Source organism: Anas platyrhynchos, chromosome 2, assembly GCF_047663525.1.
Source record: "Anas platyrhynchos isolate ZD024472 breed Pekin duck chromosome 2, IASCAAS_PekinDuck_T2T, whole genome shotgun sequence".
Taxonomy (NCBI): domain Eukaryota; kingdom Metazoa; phylum Chordata; class Aves; order Anseriformes; family Anatidae; genus Anas; species Anas platyrhynchos.
The window spans coordinates 22,921,850-22,947,514 of NC_092588.1; the positions used below are offsets into that span (position 1 = coordinate 22,921,850).

General features: G+C 39.6%; 1 protein-coding gene across 1 annotated transcript; it reads right to left on the reverse strand.

Moving 5' to 3' along the window:
• Nucleotides 1-320: 320 nt before the first annotated feature.
• Nucleotides 321-25,610, reverse strand: POP1 (POP1 homolog, ribonuclease P/MRP subunit). The gene is made up of 15 exons (XM_027452507.3): nucleotides 25,362-25,610; nucleotides 23,293-23,475; nucleotides 22,247-22,422; nucleotides 19,455-19,703; nucleotides 18,810-18,897; nucleotides 18,321-18,496; nucleotides 17,451-17,701; nucleotides 17,238-17,331; nucleotides 16,326-16,437; nucleotides 15,238-15,357; nucleotides 8,360-8,475; nucleotides 6,846-7,037; nucleotides 5,741-5,895; nucleotides 4,518-4,859; nucleotides 321-3,749 (listed from the first exon to the last, which is right to left on the reverse strand). The coding sequence occupies exons 1-15, from the start codon at nucleotides 25,597-25,599 to the stop codon at nucleotides 3,056-3,058; spliced, it is 3,186 nt and encodes a 1,061-aa protein (XP_027308308.3). The 5' UTR covers nucleotides 25,600-25,610; the 3' UTR covers nucleotides 321-3,055.
• Nucleotides 25,611-25,665: the final 55 nt, after the last annotated feature.

Here is a 25,665-nt window from a genome sequence, read left to right on the forward strand (position 1 = left end):
CCCAGCTTGGTTTCAGCAACCCCAGCTGCCTTTCTGCCAGGTAACTTCTTCCAGTCCTTACACGCTGCTAAACAAACCCATTGCCCTGGACCTGCTCTGAACTTCCTTAACAAACACACGGTGGGCTGGCAGCGGTCCCACAGCACCTCATTCCCCTCAGTAATCACCGCTCTCCTTTGCAGCCTCATTTTCTGGATCTGCAGTGGCGAGGTATGCGCATCTCAGAGTCGCAAGGCACTCAGCTTGGTGGGTCCATTAGTCCCTGCCGGCTCTCTTCGTGTACCGGGCAACTACCCTGGTCCAGGCTGTGAGAAAACCCTTTGCCAGGTGAATCTCGAGCACAGTATTTGTTCAGATGCTCTAGGGGAGCGGTATGCAAAGCTACACAACCAGGCAGTAGCAGTCAAGCTCTTCAGTGCTACAGATAACGCCAGAATTGCCTTCTGTGCTTCCCCTCGGCTTCCAAAAGCTCTTGGAAGCCAGGAATGAGAGCTCGGGGTTTGTGCTGGCATCCATTTTGAGAGAGTTATCTGGAGAACAGCATGGGAGCCGGACAGTTTATGAGTTTGTTGTGTTTTTTTTTCACTGGGTTTGAGTTTCCTGGGTTCCCGAAAATGCCTGTGTATCAGAGCTCATGGGAGCCGATCCAGATGCTCTGGGGCAATTAACCAAAGGGTAGTAACTGCAACGAGATACAGCCTAAGAACAGATGTGTGCCACAACCTACACCTGATTCAACATGATGAACACAGACGTAGTGTCCAGCTGACAAAGAGATAACACAGGCTTAATTATCCACAGTTTGATTATCCAGTGTTGACACGGTTTTTATGACTAAGTCACCCTTGAGACACTCCGAATCTGGAAATCCCAACCACAGATAAAAATTTCCTTGCAGCTACATAAAGTCACAGTGTTTTTCTGACAAACTTTGGCTGCGAGTTTTGAGCATTTTTAACTTATCGGGCTCGCAGAGCATTTTACAAGGAGAGTGAAGTCTTGAGGCATAAATCATCGACTTAAAGGAAAACAACTGTGTAACAATATTACAAGATATACAGAACAGGATGCACTTGGATTCCAGTTTCTGTTCATTGGCTCAGCAGAGAGGAGGATCATAAATCAGAAAGAGAGAATGGAAATCAAAGAAAAGTAACAGGAAGTGTCAAAATGAAAACCTGGCAGAAATTACCAATAGGAGGAAAAGAAAAAAGACTCCAGATGTTTAAAAGAAAAAAGAAAAAAAAAAAAGATTCAGTGAACAAAAGATCTACAAGCAGAAAAGAAGCAAAAATGATAGCTTGGGTGGGGGGCTTCTCCTCATTCTTTCTCACGTACAAGTGAGGTCTAGGGAGGCAAGAAAATATGTATCTGAGGAGATGGGGGAGGCAAGGGGGGAAATAGCCATATAAACATCACCTCCCCTCCTTTCTTCCCATGAAGCACAGCTCTGGAAACTCTGATCCTAGAAATATTTCAATTGAGCTCACAATTCAAAAGGTTCATTAAATCCAGGATTATTACCATGAGAGAACTTGATCAGAGCAGCCAGACTGTAATGTTTAAGGGGTTCTTTATTTCCACATACCTACGTGCTGCGGAGCTCGGAGTCACATGGCGAGCATGTGAAGCCCGGACCCGCAGAGCCCCAAGCCTTTTCCTCTGGGGCCATCTACCGGCAAAGCAAAGCAAAACGGTGCTGGACCAGCTTCTCGGCGTGTTCCTGCCATGGTCACTTCATCAGGTGCACTAAGGGAGGGTGCTCATAGAGTTAAGGTACTCTAAAGCCTTCCTCCAACAAAAAACTCCACCCTAGACTAATTTATTCACCTCAGACTCTTTCAAACGAAGCTGTGAGCGTAGGAGCTAAGTTACAGGCTGATACTTAGAGAGACAAAAGCGTTAACTGATCCGTATTTAGTTTTTCAAAGAACCAAGCTGAACAGAAGATTCCTGAATCACAAATCGGTTACATTTTTATTTGTCATGATCATTTCAGGGTAAACGTTACCAACTGGTATATATTTGTATCATGCTTCTACTAAACTACAATGTATTACTGTAAACTCATTATTAAGCTGCTTAACTCAAGAAGGGCTGGAAGTTTAAGGCTATCATTAGACAAAGAAAAAAAGTCCAACCCACAACAAACCCAACTAACTAGCCCCCCTTCCCCAGCCAAATCAAATACCTTCCTCCCCTTACCCGCCCCCTGCACACTTTACAGGTTTAATGACTGTTTGACCAACATCCATAAACCCTATTGTAAAATGAGGAAAACCTCAGTCCTAGCATTTCCATACAAAAATAAATTCATGTTTTAAGGAACCAAAATATCCCTACTTATTAACAGAAAACGTACGCTGACCCACCAACAGCCATTTACATCTGAAAGGCTTCTACTATCTTTTCAAAAGTTCTCTCTCTCAAAATTGAGAGAGAAATTATTATGCTTTCCATTTAAGAGATTCGGTTACTATGATTTAAGATTATACAAACAGACAACCTTTTATTTGCATTTCATTTCAGCGCAGAGCTTTTCCAAAGCACCTCACCTGCTTTCTGTGCTAGATCTGTCTACTTAGCTCTATTCCACTGTAGCCACGGACCCAAGGAAGTGGTAAAACCCCCTTGCTATACACACAGGCCCAGGTGGCACTCGCTTGTAGGCAAACAGTGAACGGGAAAGTTACAACGTATCAGCCATCTGACCACAAAAAGGAAAAATTTGTGATTTTCTGTGTAAGGACTGTTACAGCAGCCACTGCTCTGAGGTGAAAAACGAACTATGTGCTTCTTAGAGATAAAGAAGATTACAACTGATAAGTTACTGTTACAAATCCTTAGCAGCGCAGACATCAGAAGTAATACTTGGTCTGTTTATGCGTCAGTTACTTGCATGATAAAAGTCACAAAGCTTTTCAATTGTTTCATACTCCTCAAGACTCTGGGACTCAGAAACACCTCCTCAAATTTGAGGCATGTCAGAAAGGCCACAGAAGACATAGCAGACATTCTTTGGTATTTTTGGCACTCTGCTGCATTGTAATGATACTTAAACCTCAATAGTAAGTCTGGCAAATCTGTACTGTAACGATGCTGGAGTTCTTAACAAAACAAGCCCTTTTTTATCTGCTGGCTGGCCGTGTAACATATAAAGCAAACCTGTCAAGCTAACAAAACCCAGGGCTTCTCCACAGCCTACAGCCAATGAAAAATCCCCTCGAGTGACATATCCCAGGAGAGTTCTGGAGCAGTGTGAAGTAACATCTGGGAGAGTGTCTGGCCAAAGACCAAGTATGAGGTCTTCATGTTCCTCAGTTGTTTCTTCATCTAGAACGCTGGGAGAGTCACTTTCTAAAGCCTCCACATTATCTTTCTCCTCTTCCTTCTCCATCTTCTTCTTCTTCTTCTTCTTTTTCTTTTTCTCCTCTTTTAGCTCCTGTACCCTGTGCTTGAATATGTCACGATGCTTGGGTTCTTGAGGACCGCAGAAGAGTTTGTCTTTGCTTAAATGCAGCAAGTCGTCTTCCGTTGGGATGCAAATCATGGCATGTAATTCAGGGTTCCCCTTTCTCAAGAGAGACAAGCTGACCCATACGAGAGCCCTGGGATAGCGCACCAAGATTGGCAAAAAGACATCTTCAGTCATTTCCTTTTGTCCAAGTCGGGAAATAAGGCGGATTCGACGATCTTTGCCAGAAGTGGGATAGCACCAGGCTGCTACCTGCATTAGCAGTTTCTTGCTCCTATTAAAAAGTTTTAAAAATAAACATCAAGGATAGTTATTAACAAGTAGTACAACAGAAATCCAGAAACTCACTGATTTGCAAGACCGTGAGTAAGGAAGCCCTGGGGCTTCTTTCTATAACCTTCCAAGCTGATGTTTGTATCACTCAGCACAAAAAGAACAGGGGCTAGTGGAATTCATTCTTCTTCTTAAGGAGATGTTCCTTGTTAAAACCTGCTTTAATCTCAAATACCTTAAAACCTTCAGTGACATTCAGTCCTGAACTGCCAGTATTTTCTTCCTTTAGTAACTACACAAGAACGGAAGACCTGCAGTCAGACACTTTCCAAACACTGTTGCTGCCCTCGTGTGTTGCATTGAAACGCAGGAGATTTTATTTTCTTTGCAGATATTTAAGTAGTGCAAGAACCACCTGAGATGATGCACTAGAAAAGAGTATGCAACCTCATATATACAACAATTTTTAAGTCACAAAACTTAAAACTTAAAAAGCAGACATTGCATGTCAACTCCAAAATGTTAAATTCAACACTGCGACATTTAAGATAATTCCTTACTTCATCTAGTCATGGTGTTTGCTGGAGAAAAGCAGGACTTCACTTAATGGCAAAATTCTGGTCCTCAGCAAAACTAAATCTCCTCCTCATTGTATTTGGATCAATTAATTCTCTCAACTTAATAATCAAAGCTGAGCTGTTCCTATTCCCAATTCAATTATTCCCAAGAAAGAAATGGCACCTCGCGTGGTTGTATCATTTTGACATACCTGAGAACAACAAAGCCTCTTGTCAGAGTTTCATCTCCCTCACCAAAGTTTTGGCTGCCTGGATCACCCTCTCTCTTTACGGCACCTTCAGAGCTTGTGATTTCCATGGTCTCCTCTACCTCACCAGTCTCAGGGGAAGCTTCTTTGACCACTTCTGGTTCGGGGTCACAGAAGCCATTCCCTTCAGTTGCACAGTGCTCAGCATCAGGGGAAGAAGGACAGATAAATTCTTCTGAAGCGTTCATTCTTCCTTCCCAGTTCTTCGTCAGCTGCTCCCAAGGACAGATGAAAGGGGACAGAGTGCCCAGCTTGATGTAATTTGCTCTTTTTGCAGGTGGACGCCTAATGATAAATCAAGTAGGTAAGAATATTTCTTTCCTAGGCCCTTATTTCAAATTAGGGCATCAAAAGGCTAATTGCCTACGTTGCCATAATGCTCTACAGTGTTTTGTAAACAAGTATTTAGAACAGAAAGCTAGCCTGTGCATTCATTTGGTAATCTCATTGACCAATAACTCTAAAGTTACACTTCTAGACAACACTGTCATGTTTCTGCCCTCTACATCCTCTCTGCCATTCTGGATACTTCTACTTACTACAACCGACACCACCACCATTTCCTCTGAATTTCTCCTACCTCAGAATTTCTCCTACTTCTCCTTCCTACTCCAAAGGAGAGCTGACACCAGTTTGTCCAGAAGGCGCTTCTAGCTGACCCATAAGTATGGTTAAGAGTTCTGTGTTTATTGTAATAAAAACAAAGGCAAACTGCAGAATATCTAGTATTAAAAATAGTATTTAAATACTATAATAGTATTTTAAAAGTTGACATAGTATTAAAAAGTTGACACTGAAATACACTCCTTTGTTCACTTTATTCTTTACCACAGAATACTCTAATGTTCTGCCTTTGCTTTCTCCTCTCGCCTCTCATTTGCTGCTAAGGTTGCTTGGAATAAGTTGTTACGCAGCCTTATTACAGCCTTGTAACTGAGCCTATCTCTGGAAATAGGTTTTACTTAATTTATATGGCCTGTTTAGCAGAACTTTTCTGTTATGTACAGCTTAGATTTTTTTCTTTTAATACTGGAATTTAAAACTCTAGTAAAAGATCTTCATAAAGTCCAAGTCTAAATGAACGCAACAACAGATAATTAAGAGACTACTTTAAGCAGCATTACTTCTTTTCCCATTCTCATGATCAATCCTGAAGTCAGCATTACCGTTTGAATTTTTCAAGAAGGGTAGCTTCCAGTTCTTTGGCAAACTGCATTCCGGCTGGGCAATCTGGGAAATCATTTGGAGTGTGAGGTGTTCTTTGATATTCAGAATGCTTTGCAGCCTCTTGCAAGCCACCAACTCGTACACCTCGATATATCTGTTATAAAAACCAAAACCCCAAAAAAGCCATGTTTGTATTGATTCCTGGTTACTAACTGAAACAAGACAGTAATACTCCTGAAGCTACTGCCTTAAAAAATTGAAAGTATTGCTTCACCTTTTGAAAAAAAAAATCAACTTAAATATGATTTCCATAGTTCTAAACGATGACTTCAACAAGAATATTAGTCATGCTCTTTAAGATTATTTTGAAAAACAATCAACAAAAATAAATAGAATTTCACAGGTTCTGATCTTGTATGTTGCCAGGAGTGTTGAGAGAGCTGGAGATGTTCAGCCTGAAGAAGAAAAGGCTCCAGGGAGACCTCACTGCAGCCTTCCAGTACTTAAAGGAAGCTTATAAAGAAAGATGGATTGTGACTTTTTACACTGAAAGATGGTGACAGGACAAGGAGGAATGGCTTTAAACTAAAAGAGGCGAGGTTTAGATTAGATGTCAGGAAGAAATTCTTTACTCTGTGGGTGGAGTGAAGCACTCAAACACGTTGCCCAGTTAACTGTAGAAAGGCACTATAAAAAACATCTAAACCTTCAAAGTAGGATACTCCTAACAGCACAAGGAAAATATTCAGCCTAACTTAAACTTTGTGTTTCAAGCTCCCCTCAAATCAGAGGAAACAGAATGTTGTCAGAACAGCGGAGATAGCCAAGCTGGAAGTGGACGAGCAGCTGGCATCAAATGATTTCTCTTTAGAGACACATGCTCTTGGAAATACAAAACCCAAGAGCTACAGCATTAGCTTTCTTTTCGTACTCCCCACACTTCAAGCTTCAGACTGCCAGGTGGGCATAGTTATATCCAACAGAAGATACAGAAAGCTACTGGGGATTTTGATCCTGTGATAGTGAATTGATTATACAATGCTAAAATCAGTATTTAACACCAAATGACATATTTACTTGCCGTTTCCAAGGAAAGTAACTTACAAAAGGAATCCAGAAAGCCATGCCCCAGCCCTTTGGGAGATAGATATCCCAGCCACTCCCCCATCCTGGTCGATCTTCTCCAGCCATTTTTCCTGGCTGTTGCACCAACAGTATGGGAATCTTAGACTCACAAGGACCCAAATCAAGCTGTGATCCAGGTACCAATAACTGGGCTCTCATTTGGTTTAAATCCTGAAGAGGAGAAATTTCCCATAAGTTAGTAACCTTTTTTCCTTTTGCAGATAATGTTCTGAAACACAGACATGACATAACTTATGATGAGGAAAAATAAATTAGAAACATGCTACACATTTGAACAGACCATCACTGAGGCATAAAATATACCTTTAGAAAAAGTATTTAAGTAACCTTTTTTTCCCTCTCTTGTAACTTCCATATTCCTTGATGGATGGCAGGTATTGAAACTCAAGAACAAAAATATACAGCAAAGGTGAGGAGGAAAAGTAGTCCAACTTGATATTTATAGATTTGTGCACAAGACTAGACTGAGCTGGTGCTTTCAGAAAATCTGTCGATAGTTAGATAAAATCTGAACTATAACTAGGGAGATGAAAAGATCATTTAGTCATGAATCGGTTTTGCATGAAGCATGCTGGCACCAAGGCTTTGTCAATCACTGGTTGTTATATTTCATTGTACAGCATTATGAATGTATTTATGAGAAAAAGAACACTAGACTGCAACTTTACACATCCCTTCTGCATCAGCTGTTTTTGTAAGGTAAACATTACAGTTCACAACAGCAGGAAGACCATAAAGACTGTGCTGATCCTGTGATGTGCTAATGTAACTTTTTGGAAGCATTTTGCTTTTTTACACTGTGGTGGTCAATTTGAAAGAACACAAAACTAATTTGCAACACAAGAAAATTTGGAGAGATGTTTCTGCCATATGAACATTTTCTATTTTGGGTTATAATGGTGCCAAAAATGTATCACCTCTTGTGACTAGATCACCTTTTCACCCATTCACTTGTGGGTTGCTCCTCCATTGCCAATGGAAATGTCAAAATAGAAGGTTTCAAACCTGTAAAAGCACATTTAAAGCTGTCTAGAAATCAAAGGTATTACCCAGAATGACACAACACCGTGTGTTGCAGTTCAAGACCTGAAGGATCTACTTAGTCTCGTTTTCCTTTTTTTTTTCAGGAAAATCCACCTAGCTTTGACAGAGCCTCTCTGTACCACTTCATCCCTTTTATCTGCTATACATGAGTTAAGGTGATGTAGGAAAATCCAGTTCCAAATCTTTCTGGTAAATAAACCTACAATGATTTAGTCCTGTGGACAATCCAGTAAAGCCTTCTTTTAAGTGAATCACAAACAATGGTTATAGAAGAACATTACATAAATGCTACAGAACAGAAAGTTCAACTCAGCAGTTGGATAACTACTACATTAGTAAACTACTGCTTTTGGAGTTAAACAAGTTTCAGGAGTCTCGTATGTGGACCGTTAACCATTTTCTCCATGGCAATCCACCTTGTTAGTTACCTGCTCTGAAATTTTATTTTCAGTGACGTTCTTACAGATGTCCTGGTCCCAGATAAAGCTGTGAGCACACTCAACGGGTACACCCTCCAGGTACAGCTGCCTAACTTTATCATTATCTACAAAAGAAGAGAACCTTCAAGCAAAATTCACATTTTTGTGGTTTAAATTTCAGATTTTCAAAACCACTCCAGTATCATGAGTACAATGAGCAAACTGGGGAAAAAAAAAAAACACTACTGAAAGGTTAACAATCATCACAGTGTCTGGAATATATCTTAGCATACATTTTTCCAAATACAGAACGTGAAATAAACTACCTGTTAGTCTTAGAAGAATTAACCTTGCATTTTCTTACAGACAGACATTTCTTAGTAAAAGTGACATCACACTTGGCAATGTTAGTTACATACTTAGGAAGCAACTTTTAATATTCTGGAATTTGGCATTTCAGGAAAAGTATGAAGTTCACCCAAGTTTGGTTAAAAAAAAAAAAAAAAAAAAGAACAACGTTACAAAGCCTGAAATAAGTCCTAAGCAAACTTATCGGATAAGTGAAGATGACCTTTAAAAAATGTACATACAGGCAATATTTTTACAGATATGACTAGAATGCAATACTTATTTAGCACTAGCTTTCCACTCCCTGGATCTTTTCAGGCTCTGCACTTCAAGGAAGGCATGAGTATGTCTTCTTTGAGCATGTCTGCACAGTCCCACAGTTGTGTGCACTACTACTGAAGATGATAACAGTTCATCACTGGGGGTATTAAACCTATCTCTGCTTCAACTCCCCAGTCCAAGCAAAATAGAGAAAAAACATGGGTTAAAAAACTATGGGTTAAAAGCATTCAGCATTCCATATATGGTACACAATGCATGCCAATCCATATTCTGAGTAAAATAATCCTTACCAACAAATGACACAACGAGTTATTAATAGCTATGTGATTAAAACTCATTGCTGCTCACCTTGTAGGTTGCAAAGTCTTACACATTAAAGGAACAGACATTTTTTGTTTGTTTTAAAGTAATGTAGTCTTTTGAAAGACACGATTTAGGTAATTTTTCCAATTAATGAGGATAAAGACTTTGTGCACAGAAGATATGGATTGTTCAGTAGTCCTAACTATACAATAGATACTACCAAACATAATTGCAATAATTGTTAAAAAATACATAAAGTGTCCATAGTAGTAACAGGTGCAAAAATCAACAGAAACCTTTAATATGGCAACACTCCTGATAGCTTGATGGTGCTATTAACCTGGTACTTGCTAAGCATCTTGATGATAAATAACATTTACATACAATGATGAGGAAGAAATACTAAAACAATGATTGGATTAGAGTGGCATTCCTTCAAATTAAGGACTCTGCACTTTACTGTGGACATCTTCACAAAATTAATGTAAAGACTCCAAATAAATTATTACAGTTTGTAATTTAAAATAAAGATCCAAAATATAAATGTCATTTGGGGCATCCACTCCAGGTGCCTGCACTAGCAGGCAATCACCTAATAGTTGTTTAATTTAGAATGGCCAGCAGATCTTCTTCTTTACCTACTGGGCACAGACCTCTCCTCTATACAGCACAGAATTAAGGTTTGTAGTGGAAAGCCTATAACAATGTACAGCACAGCAAGATCTAGTGGAAACAGAACATTTTATCTTGTAAGGTTTCCAGTTTATTATAACAAACAAGCCAAACACAGAAAGAACCATGCTATAGATGACAACTAAAAAGAAAATCTTTAGTCCTTGCCAATTCAGCCACAAGAATTTCTTCTGTGATCCAAAACTAAATCAATAACCTGAGGAGGAACCTGAAAAGGTTCTGTGTTCCCAGAGGGAAAGCACGTTCTGTTTGGAGACACAGCAAATATCACTGAACTGAAGGAAGGAGAAAAAGACAGCAAAAACATGAGTAGTAGCACTAGGGAATTTCTTCCTGACTCTTAGGGATAACCAAGGTGAAGGGCACGTAATTACAAGCAAATAGAGGATAAGGAAAGGGGCTTTTCCATCTTCTGTACAGAAAGTATTTGTGAACATTAGAATCTCTTTAGGTTACATTATTTAAACACATTCTAGTTCCTTTAACTGTAAATTTTTCACTGTAACTTTCTCTGAATTATTTTTTGCCTCCTATTACCACATCTGAGATAATGCTATCCCTGTCATATTCTTGGAGTTTCTTAGAATTTGTATATTATAGTACATAACTTTTTTTTTTTTCTATTAAAAAGCCCTTTAATGCCTGTCTCTTTACATCCATACATTCCACCCAATATTCTCCTCACCACCCTAAAATCTTTTAACTTCATACTTTCTTTTACCTTGTTCTCCATTCCACCTGGAGAATCCCATCTCTCTGCAAAGCATGCTGTAATTCAAACTGTCGCTTTTTCCTGTTTTCTTCAGTCCATAATGTAAAATTTTTGGAGAAATAACCCTACTGATGAATAAGCAGCTAATGAAGATGTTACAGCTAGTACAGGAAATAGGGAGTTGCATTACTAAGCACAGAAAGCTCAATGACAATCAGCACGTTACCTGCTTCTGCTGATGTCTATGGTTGGCGCTCAGACAATACTGACAGAGAAAGGAAGGTTTTATTTCAGTTCACATTATTGTTCTGACATGTGTAACCGATTACCTTAGCCATCTTAGAAGACATACCTAAGGTTAAGAGTGCTTCTATTTGAAAATTTTCTGTCTGTGAGAATCATCAGCAGAAGCAAAAAAAGTACTGTTAGGGAAGAGTTTCACAGCACGTATGCATGGGGTACCAGGAGAACCAAAGCAAAGGGCTGGATACCAAAACCACTGCAAGAATGTGTTGATTGGCAAAGAATCATTCTCTGTCTTTGCAAAAGTAACTTTAGCTCACTTATCTTTCATGATGCATTCTCCTTATACTCATCTCATTCATTGACTGTTTAGAGGCTCCACCATACCCCGTGTTGAGCAACAGAATTTGTATTCTCCCATGACAAGACAGCAGCAGTGTATCAAAATGTCAGAAGAGTACTTTAAAATGGAGAGAAGACTAATGCTAATTTGTGGTCACGTAAGTACTGACCGCTTGCTGGGAGGCTCGACTTCCAGAAGGCATAAACCTGCTGAGAAGGCAGTGAGAAGTGATTTATTCACAAACTCTATCCCACAGCCTAAAGAAATGAGGTCAGTTCCGTGTATAAACACACAGCCTGAACCCATGCATACGCATTCACGAGTGTGAGTAACTGGGAAAGACTGAAACTACCGTGGGTTAACACGTTACCCACCGGGGGAAGACTACACAGGCATTATCTTAGAACAGCATTTTGAAAACAAAATTTAAAAAAATAAAGGGGATACAGATAGATGCATGTCACTTCACAGATTTCATGTATGACAATCCACAAACAGAGCTGAGGGCTGTAACTTACCTAAACTATTTGCACATCTGATAAATAATGCATCTTTAAATTGGTAAGAATTTGCTAAGAAAATCAATTGTTTTTTATCCAATGAAGAACAAAAGACTAATATAGAATCTGCTACCATAAGCAGTGTCATTTTGATCTTCCTAATATCAATCCAAATTGCATTTGAATGTCCAGGAAGCAAAAAGGGGAAAAAAGTGTGGAATATAGCAAGGGTTCCTTTTTATTGCCCAGTCGACGTGACATGTCATTAAGACGAATGGCTAGTACCATTTCTTACATAAAGGTCATCTTACCACATTACCACATCTGAGTAAGGTTATATCAAAACCAAGGCTCAGAAAGTTTATGTAGCTCTAAGGCTCATAAAAAGATTTCCTCTTACAGAAGGAGCAAATTAAAACCATTTCAATGGAATTACAGACCTCATCTTCCATCGGTGGATCAACTATCTAGAAGAAAAGCCTAACTTTTTTTTTTGTGGGTGTTACTGTGGAAACACTGGTAATATCATTGCTGTAGTAATGTATATACTATGTGCCGAGATTAAATTCCCTCATTATTTTTGTTTAAACAAATTGCCCTTCATAAAGTTGAAGAGGAGGATAGAATCCCTTCCTGGATCACTCCTCACAAAAGAACCAGTGTAAGCAGGACAGAACCATTTGGAAAAAATGCTGGTAAAACTGGTAAATCAAACTCAAATAACCCATGGGAATGTGTTTCTTTTGATGACATTCTTGCTGGATATTTCAGTAATCTGACTCCAAGTGTGGACAATAACAGGGTTCTGGGGAAGAGTGCAGCACTAAGATCAGTATGCAGTGATGTCATTCTAGACATTTATGGCTTACAAAATTCAAGTTAGAGGCGATCTTTCTGCATCAAATGGCCTTCAATAGATTCTCCTCCATCTATTTAATGTATTTGTAAACTCCTGCAAATCAGCCAGGTAAGCAAGGAGGTTGATAGGAACAAAGAACAAATACATTTGATAGATAAAGGCAACAAAACGTGCAACAAGACCACATGTTCCAACAAGATCACAAACTAAGCTGCACAGTTCCAGGTCCTGAAACAGTAAACAGTGTGAAGAATGCATAATGCTGGCAGAGAGAGAATAGATACAAAACATATTTTGCACAGTAACTGATTATGCCTAGGTTTCCTTTTATCAGTGCAGATGCAGTTTTACTTTTTCTTCAAAAAAACAAAGAATCAAAAGCATGTGAAGGCTTTCCCCGACTAGAAAATTGTAAAAGTATCTGAGTTTAACAAACTAACATGGATAGGTTTTCTAAAGTTTTTCAAAATGTAATTTATCTCAGCTACTTGAACAAGTAAGCCCATTAAGGCAGAGATATAGCACCAGTGGTAGCTGTCACACAGTTAACTACCAAGTCAGGATAGGAACAACAACCTTTGGAGAGTAACAGTGGCCTCTCTTTTCAACTAATACTTAGCAATAAGTATTAATGAGTATTGATAAGTATTGATAAGTATGAGAGTGGCAGTTGTACCTCAGTCTTGAGGTTTCTAGGTAGGAGAGATGAACTACCACACCATAAGATTTAGCCACTGCACATGTAATGGGTACACAGCAGACTGTGAATAACCCTCTAAGTCACCCCACACAGCACTAGGAAGTATTCAGGTGGGAAACAGAACAGCAGCCATTCCTGTTCCCTCCCTGCTGCTTCTTGTAGCAGGGCTGTTCTCTCCCTTTCTGCTCCCTTACCATGATGTCCTTTTGATTTTAGATTAGAAGACAGCTGTATTATTTATCTTCCTTCATTCTTCTGCTTACTTTTAACTTATCTGGTTAGCAATGTATTTGTGCAACATGAAGTCCTTTAGCAGGACCTAAATTAAGAGGTATCACACACTGTTTACTTTTTCTTGCTAGCTGATCAAGGGCTTTCTCCCTCACCTGAATAAGAGTCAGAGCGGGCAGATACTATTTTAAGCTTATGATAAAATAAAATTTAAAAAAAAAAAAAAAAAAAAAAAAAAACCTCAGAAAGGAACCAGAAAGCAACACCAGATTTTCTGAATGTTTGTGGTTTAGATTTTTTTTTGCAAGTTGAAGGATAAGTAGAAAGACTTTGAAGATGGCCATTTCTAGCCAGCCAAAGAACGACAGGCGTATGTACCTACTTCCTATTGTTTCCCTGCCTTCCATCATTACCTCTTTACCATGTCCCTGCTTCCTGAGGGACAACCATCTCTGGCAGTGGGACAGAAACTACTACGTAGCTTTTCCAGTCCTTAGAAGCCTTCCACTGAACTCGCCTTCTTGATCACATCTTCACAGACAATGACAAGCAGAATGAAGGGGAGCAGACTATTTCTTGAAGTCACTAACTCCTTTACCAGCTCAAACAAGTCTCCGTAAACAAGTGGTGTATAGCTCACCTTACTCCTCAGGACGAAGGAACCAAAGTAGAGGTCACACATGCAGCAACATTTCCAACACGAACATTAACGATGAGAATGAAGCTAAGCAGAACTAATAAACAGGAGAAAGGCTGTTCTACATACAGAGGTTAAAACAGGAGGATGTAAGAAAATCTGAATAGGAAGAATTGTGCTAAAAGACAGCTAAAAGATGGTAACTGAAATCAGCATTCAACCTGGTTTTCAGTGAAAGCTAAGGCTAGATTATTCTAGTAAACACACCACCAAGGAAACAAAGTATTTTGAAGTCTCTGGAAACTTCACTTGTCTTGTTTGCTAGCTGACTATTCTGTTTCTCATACTAAGTTAGGCAGTCTGTGCCCCGTCAACCTAACTGTAAATGCCTACACAGCACTGTACACAAACCCCACATTTTTCAAGGACGTTCAAATCCAACTGATTTTGTATTTTGCACTGAAATATTGTGCAAGTCAGCACTGAAATGAAAGTCTACGTAGTCACCCATGCAGCTTTTGTTTTCAAGGAAGACTACCAACTTGGCCATTTGAAATACTAACCTTGCATTTTATTTATTTTTTTCCTCCCTAGTGAATTTGCGAATTTCATCATTCAAAGACTATAAACCAGAAACAGCAGGTATCTTGGAGAGAGAGACAACACCTGGAAGACTAAAAACTGAACAGAAACTGAGCATCTTTTAGCACCTGGTTGGCCTTGCCAGGATTCGAACCTGGATCATCTGTATGGTCAGACAGAGGCTTCCACTGAGCACAAGACCAGCTTTGGTGCAAATCCCTCCCTCACAATTGCTGTTCTAAAACCTATGCAACCTATTTTCAGGCTGTTTCTGTTCTGTCAAGGCATATAGAAAGAGGAAGAAAACATTCTAAAAGCTAATGCTAGAGGAAAACAGCAAGGAAAAAAAAAAAACATCAGTAGAATGTGACAGTAAATGAAAACAGAAGTGTAGAAAGAAACTGAATCTCTTGCCTTTGGCAGTTTCATGCACAATATAAGCAAGGAATTTTACCTTGGTATTTTTCAGGGTCTGGCATGGTTTTTCTCTTCTTTTTTGGCAGATTTACTCGAGGATCCCCAACAGTGAGGCCGAGTATTGTACCTGGTGGCATTTGTGATGGTGAACTTATCCCTTTAAAAATACACAGATGAACATTGCCATGAAACCGCAAATAAATTTGCAATCTTCTTCTGCACTGTTATTTTGTGCGTTTTTGCCTGCAGGGATATGACACCACTAGAAGCCAGAGATGCAAGCCAGAGTACTCAATTTAGCATGTTTTGAAAACGCACCAATGCTTGTCCAATGTCCAATAACAAAAGACAACAATAGCAGCATAAGAGTTACTCTGCAATTATACTTACGCTTAGCATAGAAATGAGGTCACTCGCTCAATTAACAGACTCAAATTCATCCTTTACGTTTGGCACAACTCCTAAGCAACAAACCTTTCTTTTCTACTTTTCTTCCAGAGAAAGGAAAAAAGAAAGTAATTAAGTTTTACCTCATCTTGCCCAATCTGAGGCCTAACTGCTTCAGACTGGAGAGCTTGAGTATAATTTGAGATCTAACACCACCAGCTCTTTATCTGTTTTCAGAGCTAGAAACTAAGATGTTGTTTACTTTGTATTTTACATCTCAGCCAAGTAAACAACTGTTTATTAGGAACAAAAACATGCAAAGCAAGACAAAATGCTTTCACTTTGAGCAGGAGTCTACCATGTTATCTGAGGAGACAGTTTACAATTTACTGTCTTAAGTGTTTGTATGTGTGAGTGGTATAGTCCAACATAAATAAATTTGAAATTTTTGATGGGATATAAGTTCACAGAGACAAGAAACAAGACTTATTTTGTTTAAGAGTTTGGACTACACAGAGGACATAATGTTCCCTTAAAAAAAAAAAAAAAAATCAGCGTAGCTATCCTCAAATCTTTGACATGCCAGGGTAATTACCTAAGTACATGCTCACTGGCATCACTCCCTTGATCAAGAAAAAAAAAGCCTCTCCAAATCTATGCCAGCTTGTTAGCATGCCAGTTTTGACCACTAGAACCTAAGAGTTTTCCCTTCCTCCCATATCACCCATCCCCAAATACCTTCTAATAGCTCAAAGATAGCAGTTTGACGTTGATGAAGAGATACTTTTTCAGAGTCCTTGCAGTTTTCTACCCACCAGTTATTCAGTTCTGATTCTGAATCTGCCATCTCCTGGAAAACAACACCATCTAATTAACTCAAGTAGTAATTTCGTATTTTCTATCAGTATGAATTCAATCCCAGTTTGCCTTAATCACTATGATTACTTTCTTCCGAGTTTCAAACCAAAATCATTTTTTCCTGATGCAGCTTATTCCTATATTCCACTTTATAATACCCTCCAATAAGCACGTTCAATTTAACCTGTGCTCCAAAAGTAAACAAAGCAATCCACAATCCTTCCTAACTCTGTAGTCGGTAATTTCTTATACAAAGCCAGAGATTTCATGGCCTCCTCATGTTTGCTGCAAGAGACAAAAAAAATCCCACATTGAAACCACAGTGATGCTACATGCCAAGAGGTGCACAAGATACTAAATCCTGTAGGAATTATGCATTTGATTTAAAATGCAAGTCTTCTATACTTTTTGTGTCTTGCCCTACAGAGTGCTCCAGCTTGTTGCTTGAGAAACATGATCTACAGATTGCCAAGGAGAGCATGAATTATTCTAGACCTGTCAACACAGTGTGTCACTACTAAACTTTCAGGGCCCACTCAATAGTGTCTTATGTTCCTGTTTCTAGTTCTATGTTCCTCCTACCCACACCTGAAATCCATATAAGTGTTCATCCTCAGATCAGCATCAGTCAAGGGGCTCAATACAGAGAAGCTAACAGAGTAAAAATACTTATTTTAAAGGCTAACATGTATGAGGCTAGACAGTTTATGATTCTTTCTAGCAAAAAGAAGTTTGTACACCCCAAAAACTTTATTAAAGCTACAGCAGTATCCAACTTGCTATTTTCCTTACTGTTTGGAGCGAAGCAGCTTTCAGGGTCTCTGTAAGGACACAGTGTGACAGCGGGCCGATCAGTCGGTATCTCAGAATCTCCATAGTTCGATCACTGAAAGAGGGAAGTTTCACCTGAGTGTACACTTGTACAGAACGCTTTTTCCCCCAGTATTCTGTTAAGCTATAATACATCTATCAACTGGGTATAGGTAACAGTTTCTGTGAACAAACCTGATCACAACACCAGTAGTTTGCGAGATCCATGAGTAGGACTGCAATGGATCTCTAGTGCCATCACCAATTATTTTTTTCACTGGCACAGCTTTTTCTCCTTCTTTATCCTCTTTCTTTCTTTTTTTGCCAAGGCTCAGAACGACATCCATTTGTTCTTCCTCTTGAGCTGATGTTGTAGCTGGCTCAGGGATATAGACTTTTTCAGGCTCTGAACACTGAAAAATTTCTTTTAACTCGTTCAGTATGTCCTAAAGAAAAGTCAAAAGTTTGGATTAGGAGGATGAGCAGGGCATTACAAAGCTTAAACACAATTTTAAGAATTACATTCTAGCATTTTATTTTCTTATAAAGATTTAAGGGAATGATCTTCGTTCTGCTTAAGTCCATGCCTTACTATCAAGTGCTGTACGTAATATTGTTGCTAGAAAATTGTCACTCAAATTAATGGGAGAAAAAGTGCAAATGTATAGTTGATTTACTGAAGGTCATAGCTAAGAAGCAGATTATGATTACCTGTGATGACAGCAACCAAACAGCCTGTCATGGGTGGCAGTGGGAAGGAAGCAAATCAAGCAACAGCACATTGTGAACATACCCCAAAAAGGATCACTAGAAAACCCTGAACAAGCTCACAACAACAACAACAAAAAAAAAAAAAAAACAACAACTCAGAGGCATGAACCTCCCACACTGTCTTTGTAAGAAGTTACAGAACACAAATATAGTCAGAGTGGAAACAGTGCTGTAATTTTTGATTCATAATTTTTAATTCCATCTCTCTCTTCTGCACCTTTCAGGAAGTATCACCAGCATAAGGAATAGGCAATGCACAAACAAATTGAAGTTCAACTCTGAAAAACAAAATACCTGTTTGAGAGCTGGATGCATCCAGATCCATAATTGTCTTTTTTCAGATCCATCCCTGGGTTTCCAAATAAATGTAACAGGACCAAGCGCATCCTCAGGATAGCGATCTGCTCGGTAAAGATTCAGGGAACCCTGGAATCTTCCAGACAGACAACGTGCCACTCTAAATGTTAATCCTGAAGAAGAAGATACTTAATGAAAAACAAAGCAACCTCTTATTTAAGAAACAAAAAAGGAAGTTCAATCTGGCTGTTAGGACAGTACCAAATAAAGAAGACAATAATAATAAGTTTATTAAAAGGCAAATGAAAATAAGAAATTATGGTCCTAGGAGAGGACATTTTAATCAGGTTTTTCAACCAAAAAATCACAACTAGGTAACAACGCTTATTACTTCTCAGATTGCTAGTACATTAAGAAGGAAAAAGCATAAGTCAAACTTTAGTCTGTTCAGAATCTTAACTTTATTTCAAACGAGTTAAATTTTACCTGTGTCAACACTACATATTCGCGCAAGTTGCTTCAGAAGCTCATTCTCTTTACCAGTCAACTCCAGGCAACAATAATATGATAAATCCTGAAACAACAGGATAGTAGTGAAGTGAGAATAACTCTTGAAAGTGAAGCCAGCAAGGAAAGATCAGATAGAGCATTATGATTTACACTGCAGTTGTATTTTTTCATTCACTAAAATTTGAGTCAACGAGAAAACATTTTCCTTTCTAACTTAACACTGATAGTCAAAGGACAGCTGTCTGGCATTTCTCATTCAAGGACCAACCTTCCCCTTGAACCAAGGGATCAAAAAGGTCACACAATAAAGCATCTGTCTTCAACAGCACCCTTCTCAGGAAGGCGATACAGGGATTCATTTAATTTCTAAGCTTTTATGGTTGAAAATGGAGTATTTCAGTCATAGTTACCTTTTTAATACATAAGACTCTTCTATAGGCTCACCTTGGTCTCTTTGATGCTCTCCACCTTTAATTGCAGTTATGAAATTATTCAGTTCATAGCTAGCAGTTATTAACAGCTGACATAACATTACTTCAAAGAGACAGAAACACTCGTAACAGAACAGTTGATTACTTCAACTTGGCAAAATAATAAAGAAAACAGATGCAAACGTGGTACCTGAAGAAGGCAGTGATTTGTCATGGCTCGGTAGCAAGCCCTGTAGCACTTCTCTGTAGGGCTGTTTCCTAAGCAGTATCCCCATTTTTTTACCATATGAAATCTCTTTGCATGCCAAATATGCGTTTCCAGCCAAATATTCTTTCTTTGCCTGCGATTAAACTCTGCTACCAAATTCACGTGGCGCCTTCTAGCTTTGCGACATTTAGTCTTCGACTGTTCTTTTTTCTGATGTACAGCCTTCTCCGCCTGTTTTTAAAAGAGAGGACATCAAAGTAAATCTCAAAAGGACAAACTTCTGTTGAAGATAAAGGTTAACATATACAAAGATACAGGAAGCACTACCACAATCTAAGCAATACTTTATCCTGATGTTATTTCTCCATAATTCTACCTTCTCATTTGAGGATAACTAACAGATGGAAATTTTATATTCAAGCCCCATCCATATGAGAACATCAAAGTTTGACTTGAACCCACAGTTAAATCAAAATCCCCAGACATTCAGAAACTTACACATGAACAGGAAGATCTCTTGGGTGGTGAGGCCCTGGCACAGGCTGCCCAGAGAAGCTGTGGATGCCCCATCCCTGGAGGTGCTCAAGGCCAGGCTGGATGGGGCTTTGGGCAACCTGGGCTGGTGGGAGGTGTCCCTGCCCATGGCAGGGGGTTGGAATTAAATGATCCTTCAGGTCTCTTCCAACCCAAACCGTTCTGTGATTCTGCTACTTCCTGCATGAATTTTTTTGCCAACATCATTATATCCACGTGAACAAAAGAACATGATACTTGGAAAACCTCAAAATCTGAGCTTGTACAGAAGCAGTATAGACTCAAATACTGGCAGGTAGGACCTGAGGATACTCAGAGTCTCTACAATGTGTAAAAGCAAACAAGGAAAGGCCCTTGGTAACATCAAACTAAATTGCTGATAACAACCCAGTCAAGAACAGAATCACTAAGAGCGAATGCATGGCTGAAGAGGAAGGCTTGCCTCTCAAACGTGAAGAGAAGTGGCAGAAAGAAATAGGGACTACAGGGCAAAAAATAAATAAATAAATAAATAAACAAACAAACAAATAAACTAATTAATTATTAGATTAATTAAATTAATCTAAATAAATAAATAAATGCTTCTTAGGATGTCCACTGTGCATTTGCCAAGAAATGGTTGATGGCAGACCACTGGTTTTAAGGGTAACAGCAGAGAAAAGAGAATACTAGAAAGTCACTGCCCTGAGCAGAGGAAACACTGACATGACCCACGATGTCAAGACAGAAAGGCACAGAAGAATAAAACAAGTTCCAAGTCATGATCAGACTCATCTGACTGCCTGCACAAAAGGCAATAGAAGCCACTGGGCCAATAATAAATAACTGATTTGTTCAGAAAGACAGCTAGAGGAAAAAGTGATGTGGTACCATAGACAAAAAATGTATGTCTTCAAGCTTGTGAAGAGGTAAGAGATAGTCGAGGTAAGTTTTTGTATGAAAGTGGTCACGTTAAAGGATCTAAGGAAACAAAGGAAGTGCTGCAGAATCAGAACAGTAACTTTGAAGATGCAGACTTCAAGCAATGAAAACTAATAGGCAGAACCTTTAGAAAGGGAAATGGCTCAGAAGACACAGAAGCTCCAAGAAATCATGAAACAAAAAAAACTGTTTAAGCACACAAACTATGCCAAAAGACCTGAAGAGATAGAATATAGAAGAAATGCAGATGCATGACCTCAAAAATCCATGAATCATACAAGTGAAAATAAGGATGGGTAACAGTGAGTATATACAGAGAAGTTAGAAATGCTTCCACGTGAAATGAGTTAATGAATTAGGACACAAAAGAACCAAATATAAACATGAAAGAAATCTAGATTAACAAGGACAGAGCATGTAACCACACAAAGCAGCCCATGCTGCTTATGCCAAACTGCATAAAATCTCATCATGACTAACAAAGCAAAAAGAATGCCAACCAGAGCAATAAAAAAAAAAGAGATGCAGGTTATGAAGATCTAATAAACCACACCCTAAGGAACATGAGCAGAAGTACTTAAAGCAATTTCTGAATCATGAATCTTCAGGAACTCAGGAGGAAGGGGTAAGGTCTCAACCTTAACACATAGAAAACTTACCAAGCAAACTCATCATTTTAAGAAGCGTCCAGAGGAAGTATAGTGATCAGTGAAAAACATCAGAGAGAGTCAGACTTATACCTTTTTTTAAAATACATATGAACACCATACTGGATTAGGAGCAAGTAGCTACACGGGAGCATTCTGACTAAATGCTGAGATACTGCTCCAAAATGAGTTTCATGAGCAACCAGGAATACTCATTAGCAGGTCTGAAGCTGCACACAGCTGCCAACTACTCCAGCGAATGTCTGAGCTGTAAAATAGAACAACTGCAGGAATGAGCTGTGCTGGTTTGAGTCCAGCAGGGTCACAGCTCAAAGCAGTGGTGGGGTGCAAGCTAGGCAGGTGTTATTCAGGACTCTGGGGCCTAGATTCACTGCCCAAACAAACCCTCCTGCAAGTAAGGGTTCTATCACTAGTCCAGTAACTTTTCAAGTTGTCCAATAATCACAAAGCCGAGTTGTTAGTGAGATCTACTTGAGATACCATCTAAAACTGAGATGTTTCTGCATTTTGGATCCAAGTATCAGCCAAAGTTTGTGTACCTACAGAAAATTTGCTGACCAGCTCAGGTCTAAACATTAATAAATGTACAGCTGAACACCGTAACTATGCCCATGATACAGTTTATCAAATACAATCAGAACATGCTTATACCTCTTTTCTGGCAATCTCCTGCAGCCTCCTGGGTAGGCGTTTAATGTTGTGACTCATAGCTCGCCTTCGCATCTGCCTAGGTAGCGTCTGGAAAACTAGAGAGTTTGAAGACTTCTGCGTAACTGCTTTCAACATGGCTTTCATCTCAGCAGCACGAGCTTCAGCAAAGGTAGACACTGCAATGAAAAGAACTGTATCAGAGCATGACAAATGGCAAAAATCAAAGGTGACACTACACAAATTCCTGAACTCCAGCAGAGTATTTCTGCTACATCTATCTGATGACTTGCTGAAATAAAAGAAAATACTGCGTACTGTCTATTGCTGAAGTAATAACTATTCTTTAGATATTCTGAAGCTTACATATTTATTTAAGCACATACTTGGACATGAATGAATCTAAAAAGCTGTGGTGTAACCAGCAAGTTTTACTTGTATTAAGTACTTCTTTACTAGATTAGAGTAGCAATGTTTTCAGATGGTTCTCAAAGAGATGTAAAAACTTCTTCATGGAAAAACAGGAAGCCGTAATCATATTACATACTGTTTTAAAATGATCAAATACAGAGCCAGAGGTTGATTTTGTTTTATTCTTACAGAAATGTATTCATTATCATAACACCGCCACATATTGAAAAACTAATTTGTCTCTTTGTTCTCCTAAACAAATATTCTGTTAGAAGAAAAGCTGTCTCTAACTCGCATCGTGAGCATAAACAGTTTCACTGGCTACATTAAAAACAGATGACTGTCAGCACTCATTTTATTGGTAAACAGAAAGCAAAATGCACACCCCTCATCACAAGTAAGTGCAATTTTTCAACTTGGAAGTCTGAAAGGACTCACTGAACAACATCTGGTCATTCATTCTGGTACACAAGTATATCTGTATTTTGGAGAAAATCAGGAAAAACTGAAGTCCAAGTGAACACACCAAACACAGCATCGGTTCTGAGTTTTGCTATTTCACAAAACCAAAGGCAGACAGCAGACAAATAGCAGCAGGTTGTCCTGGAAATTGTGGCCTTTTTTTTGTATATACAAACCTGTTATGTATCTAGGTATTTCCTCAGAAGCACTCTGGTGTCCTCCTTGCCATCCTCCTCTTCCTCTGCCTCGCTCTCCTCTGTTTTGTTCTCTGGGAAAATACTGGTCTTTCCTGTAGGGAGGCCCGGATGACTGATGTGAAAATTTCTGCTGTTGATACTGCTGCTCGGAATGAAAATCTCCTGAAGGGTTTAGAAATAAACAGAGGTAACAGAAACACACAGTCAACAGATAAATGCTAAACCATCCTTTGTAGTAAGATTGCAGTACACATTCCTCCAACTGTATTTAACGTGTACTGAAAAAGCCATGAGGAAACAGAATTAAGTTCTTTTTCATCAGAAGAAACAAAAAAATTGTGCTGCCCAGCAGCGAGCCGCAAAAGATTCAGGAGCTTTTACACATTTTAAGAATGGTACCCAACACAGACTTCACCTCCAATACTCCATCAGGCCTAATACGAAAGACCTGATCAAAATCAGCCTATACTAACTGCATCAGTAGCAATTCTTATTTTTTTCTAGTAAGGGTTTTAGTATGACACCAGCAAAGGTAATATTTTACCCATAATCATATGTATTTTTGTCTAGTATCTTCTAGCTTAAGAAAGTCTCATGCATGTATTTCCATTACAGCAGTAAATAAATTCAGCATGATAGATACAGTTATGTTGATGCAGTAAGTTACAGTGTACATTTTTCTGGTACAGGCATCTAAATCAACATCAAAATCAAATAAATCACTGCACCAAGTCATGTACTAGTAGGAACGCAGGGCTGTACAGTTCAGGGAGCCCCTCCACTGACAATCACCCTGTGTGTCAGGGGGAAAAGGCAGGAGATTGAAAAAAAAGAACAGTTTTCAGGTTGATGAGCTTCTTAAACAACTTTAACGTATTGTCCCATAAATTCTGCTACTGGCATGAGGAAGACACAGCCAGAAACAGATACACCTCCAGTAGCTTCAATTTAAATGAGCTTAGAGCAGCAAGGAACCTCCCTCTTCTGTTTCAAGCAATCGTGAAGCTGAAATTTCACGTTCTGCAACAATGCTGTTCCGGCTCCTGTGACCAGCTAAGAAGCAACCACATGTTATACAGCAGCACAGCAATTCAAATGGAATATATATATATATATATATATATATATACACACATATATACACTTTGGGATAGAAAGAAAATAAGTTCTCATGTGGAATAATTCCCTATTGGGAGTTTGCCACGTGGCTGGGAGCAGCACGATTCAGACAGTGAGGTGAGGGTGGGAAGGAAGTAGCTGGGAGAGAGGGATGGAGGCTGGAGTCAGCAAATTTGTGGAGACCTACAGCACAAATCAACTGAAAGAGAGATGAATGGCAACTAACTCGTATCACAAACACACTCATATCACAAACTTCCACCGTTAAGTTAGCCTAAAAATGGAGACACTGAGTATGTTAATAAGATGGAAGAAGAGTGTTTCAAAAGGTAGTGACTGATTTAACACCCAAGGAAAAATCAGATGATTTCAGGAATTACATAGACTCATAGTTTTAGAACTCTTCTGTATTTTTTTCTTTGTTTCTACAGAACTAGCTCCATAAAACCGAGATACTCACTAACACTGCAGAATAATGCTATGTGCATGCTCTTCAGCAGGACTGAAGATTATAACCATATAATCTTTCAAGTTCCCTGCTAAAAGAGTAAGGCAGAAAGCAGCGCTTAATCTGATAGCACTGCTTTAACAACACTGCAAACCCCTCAGCCAGGGCTGGCCGTAATTTGCTGCATCATCCTGTCTGCCTCAGCACCATCCCCTCGATATGCACTTAAACATCATTTTTTCACCCCAAAACAGAGAGGCAACGCCTCAACCTCCGAATGCTGCACTTTTTGTCTTTTTTTCCCCAAAATAACATAGGTTAAAATAAAAAAAAATTTAAGCATGACTGAGGCACGTGGTCCAGGCTGTGAGGTGACACACGCAGACCAGGGGGCAGCGGGCAGGTGTCCCCCTGAGAGGACACTGAGGGGACACTGAGGGGGCCCTAAGGGGATCCTGAGGGGACCCTGAGGGGGCCGTACCTGAGGGCGGGCAGGGCCTGGGGCCGCCGGCGGGCACAGGCCCCGGCTCGGCGGGCATGGTGACGCTGACCGGCTGGTTCCTCATCTTCTTGGCCCGCTTCTTCTCCCTCGAACCGGACATGGCCGCGGGGGCTGAGAGGACACACACGGAGCGAGGGGGGGGGAAGACAACACCCGGTGCCGGCCCCGCCGCACGCCGCCGCCTCGCCTCACCACACGCCGCCTGGCGAGTGCGCATGCGCGCCGCGCCACAGCCCCCCCCCCCCTCCCCGGACTACATCTCCCAGAAGCCCCTGCGGCGCGG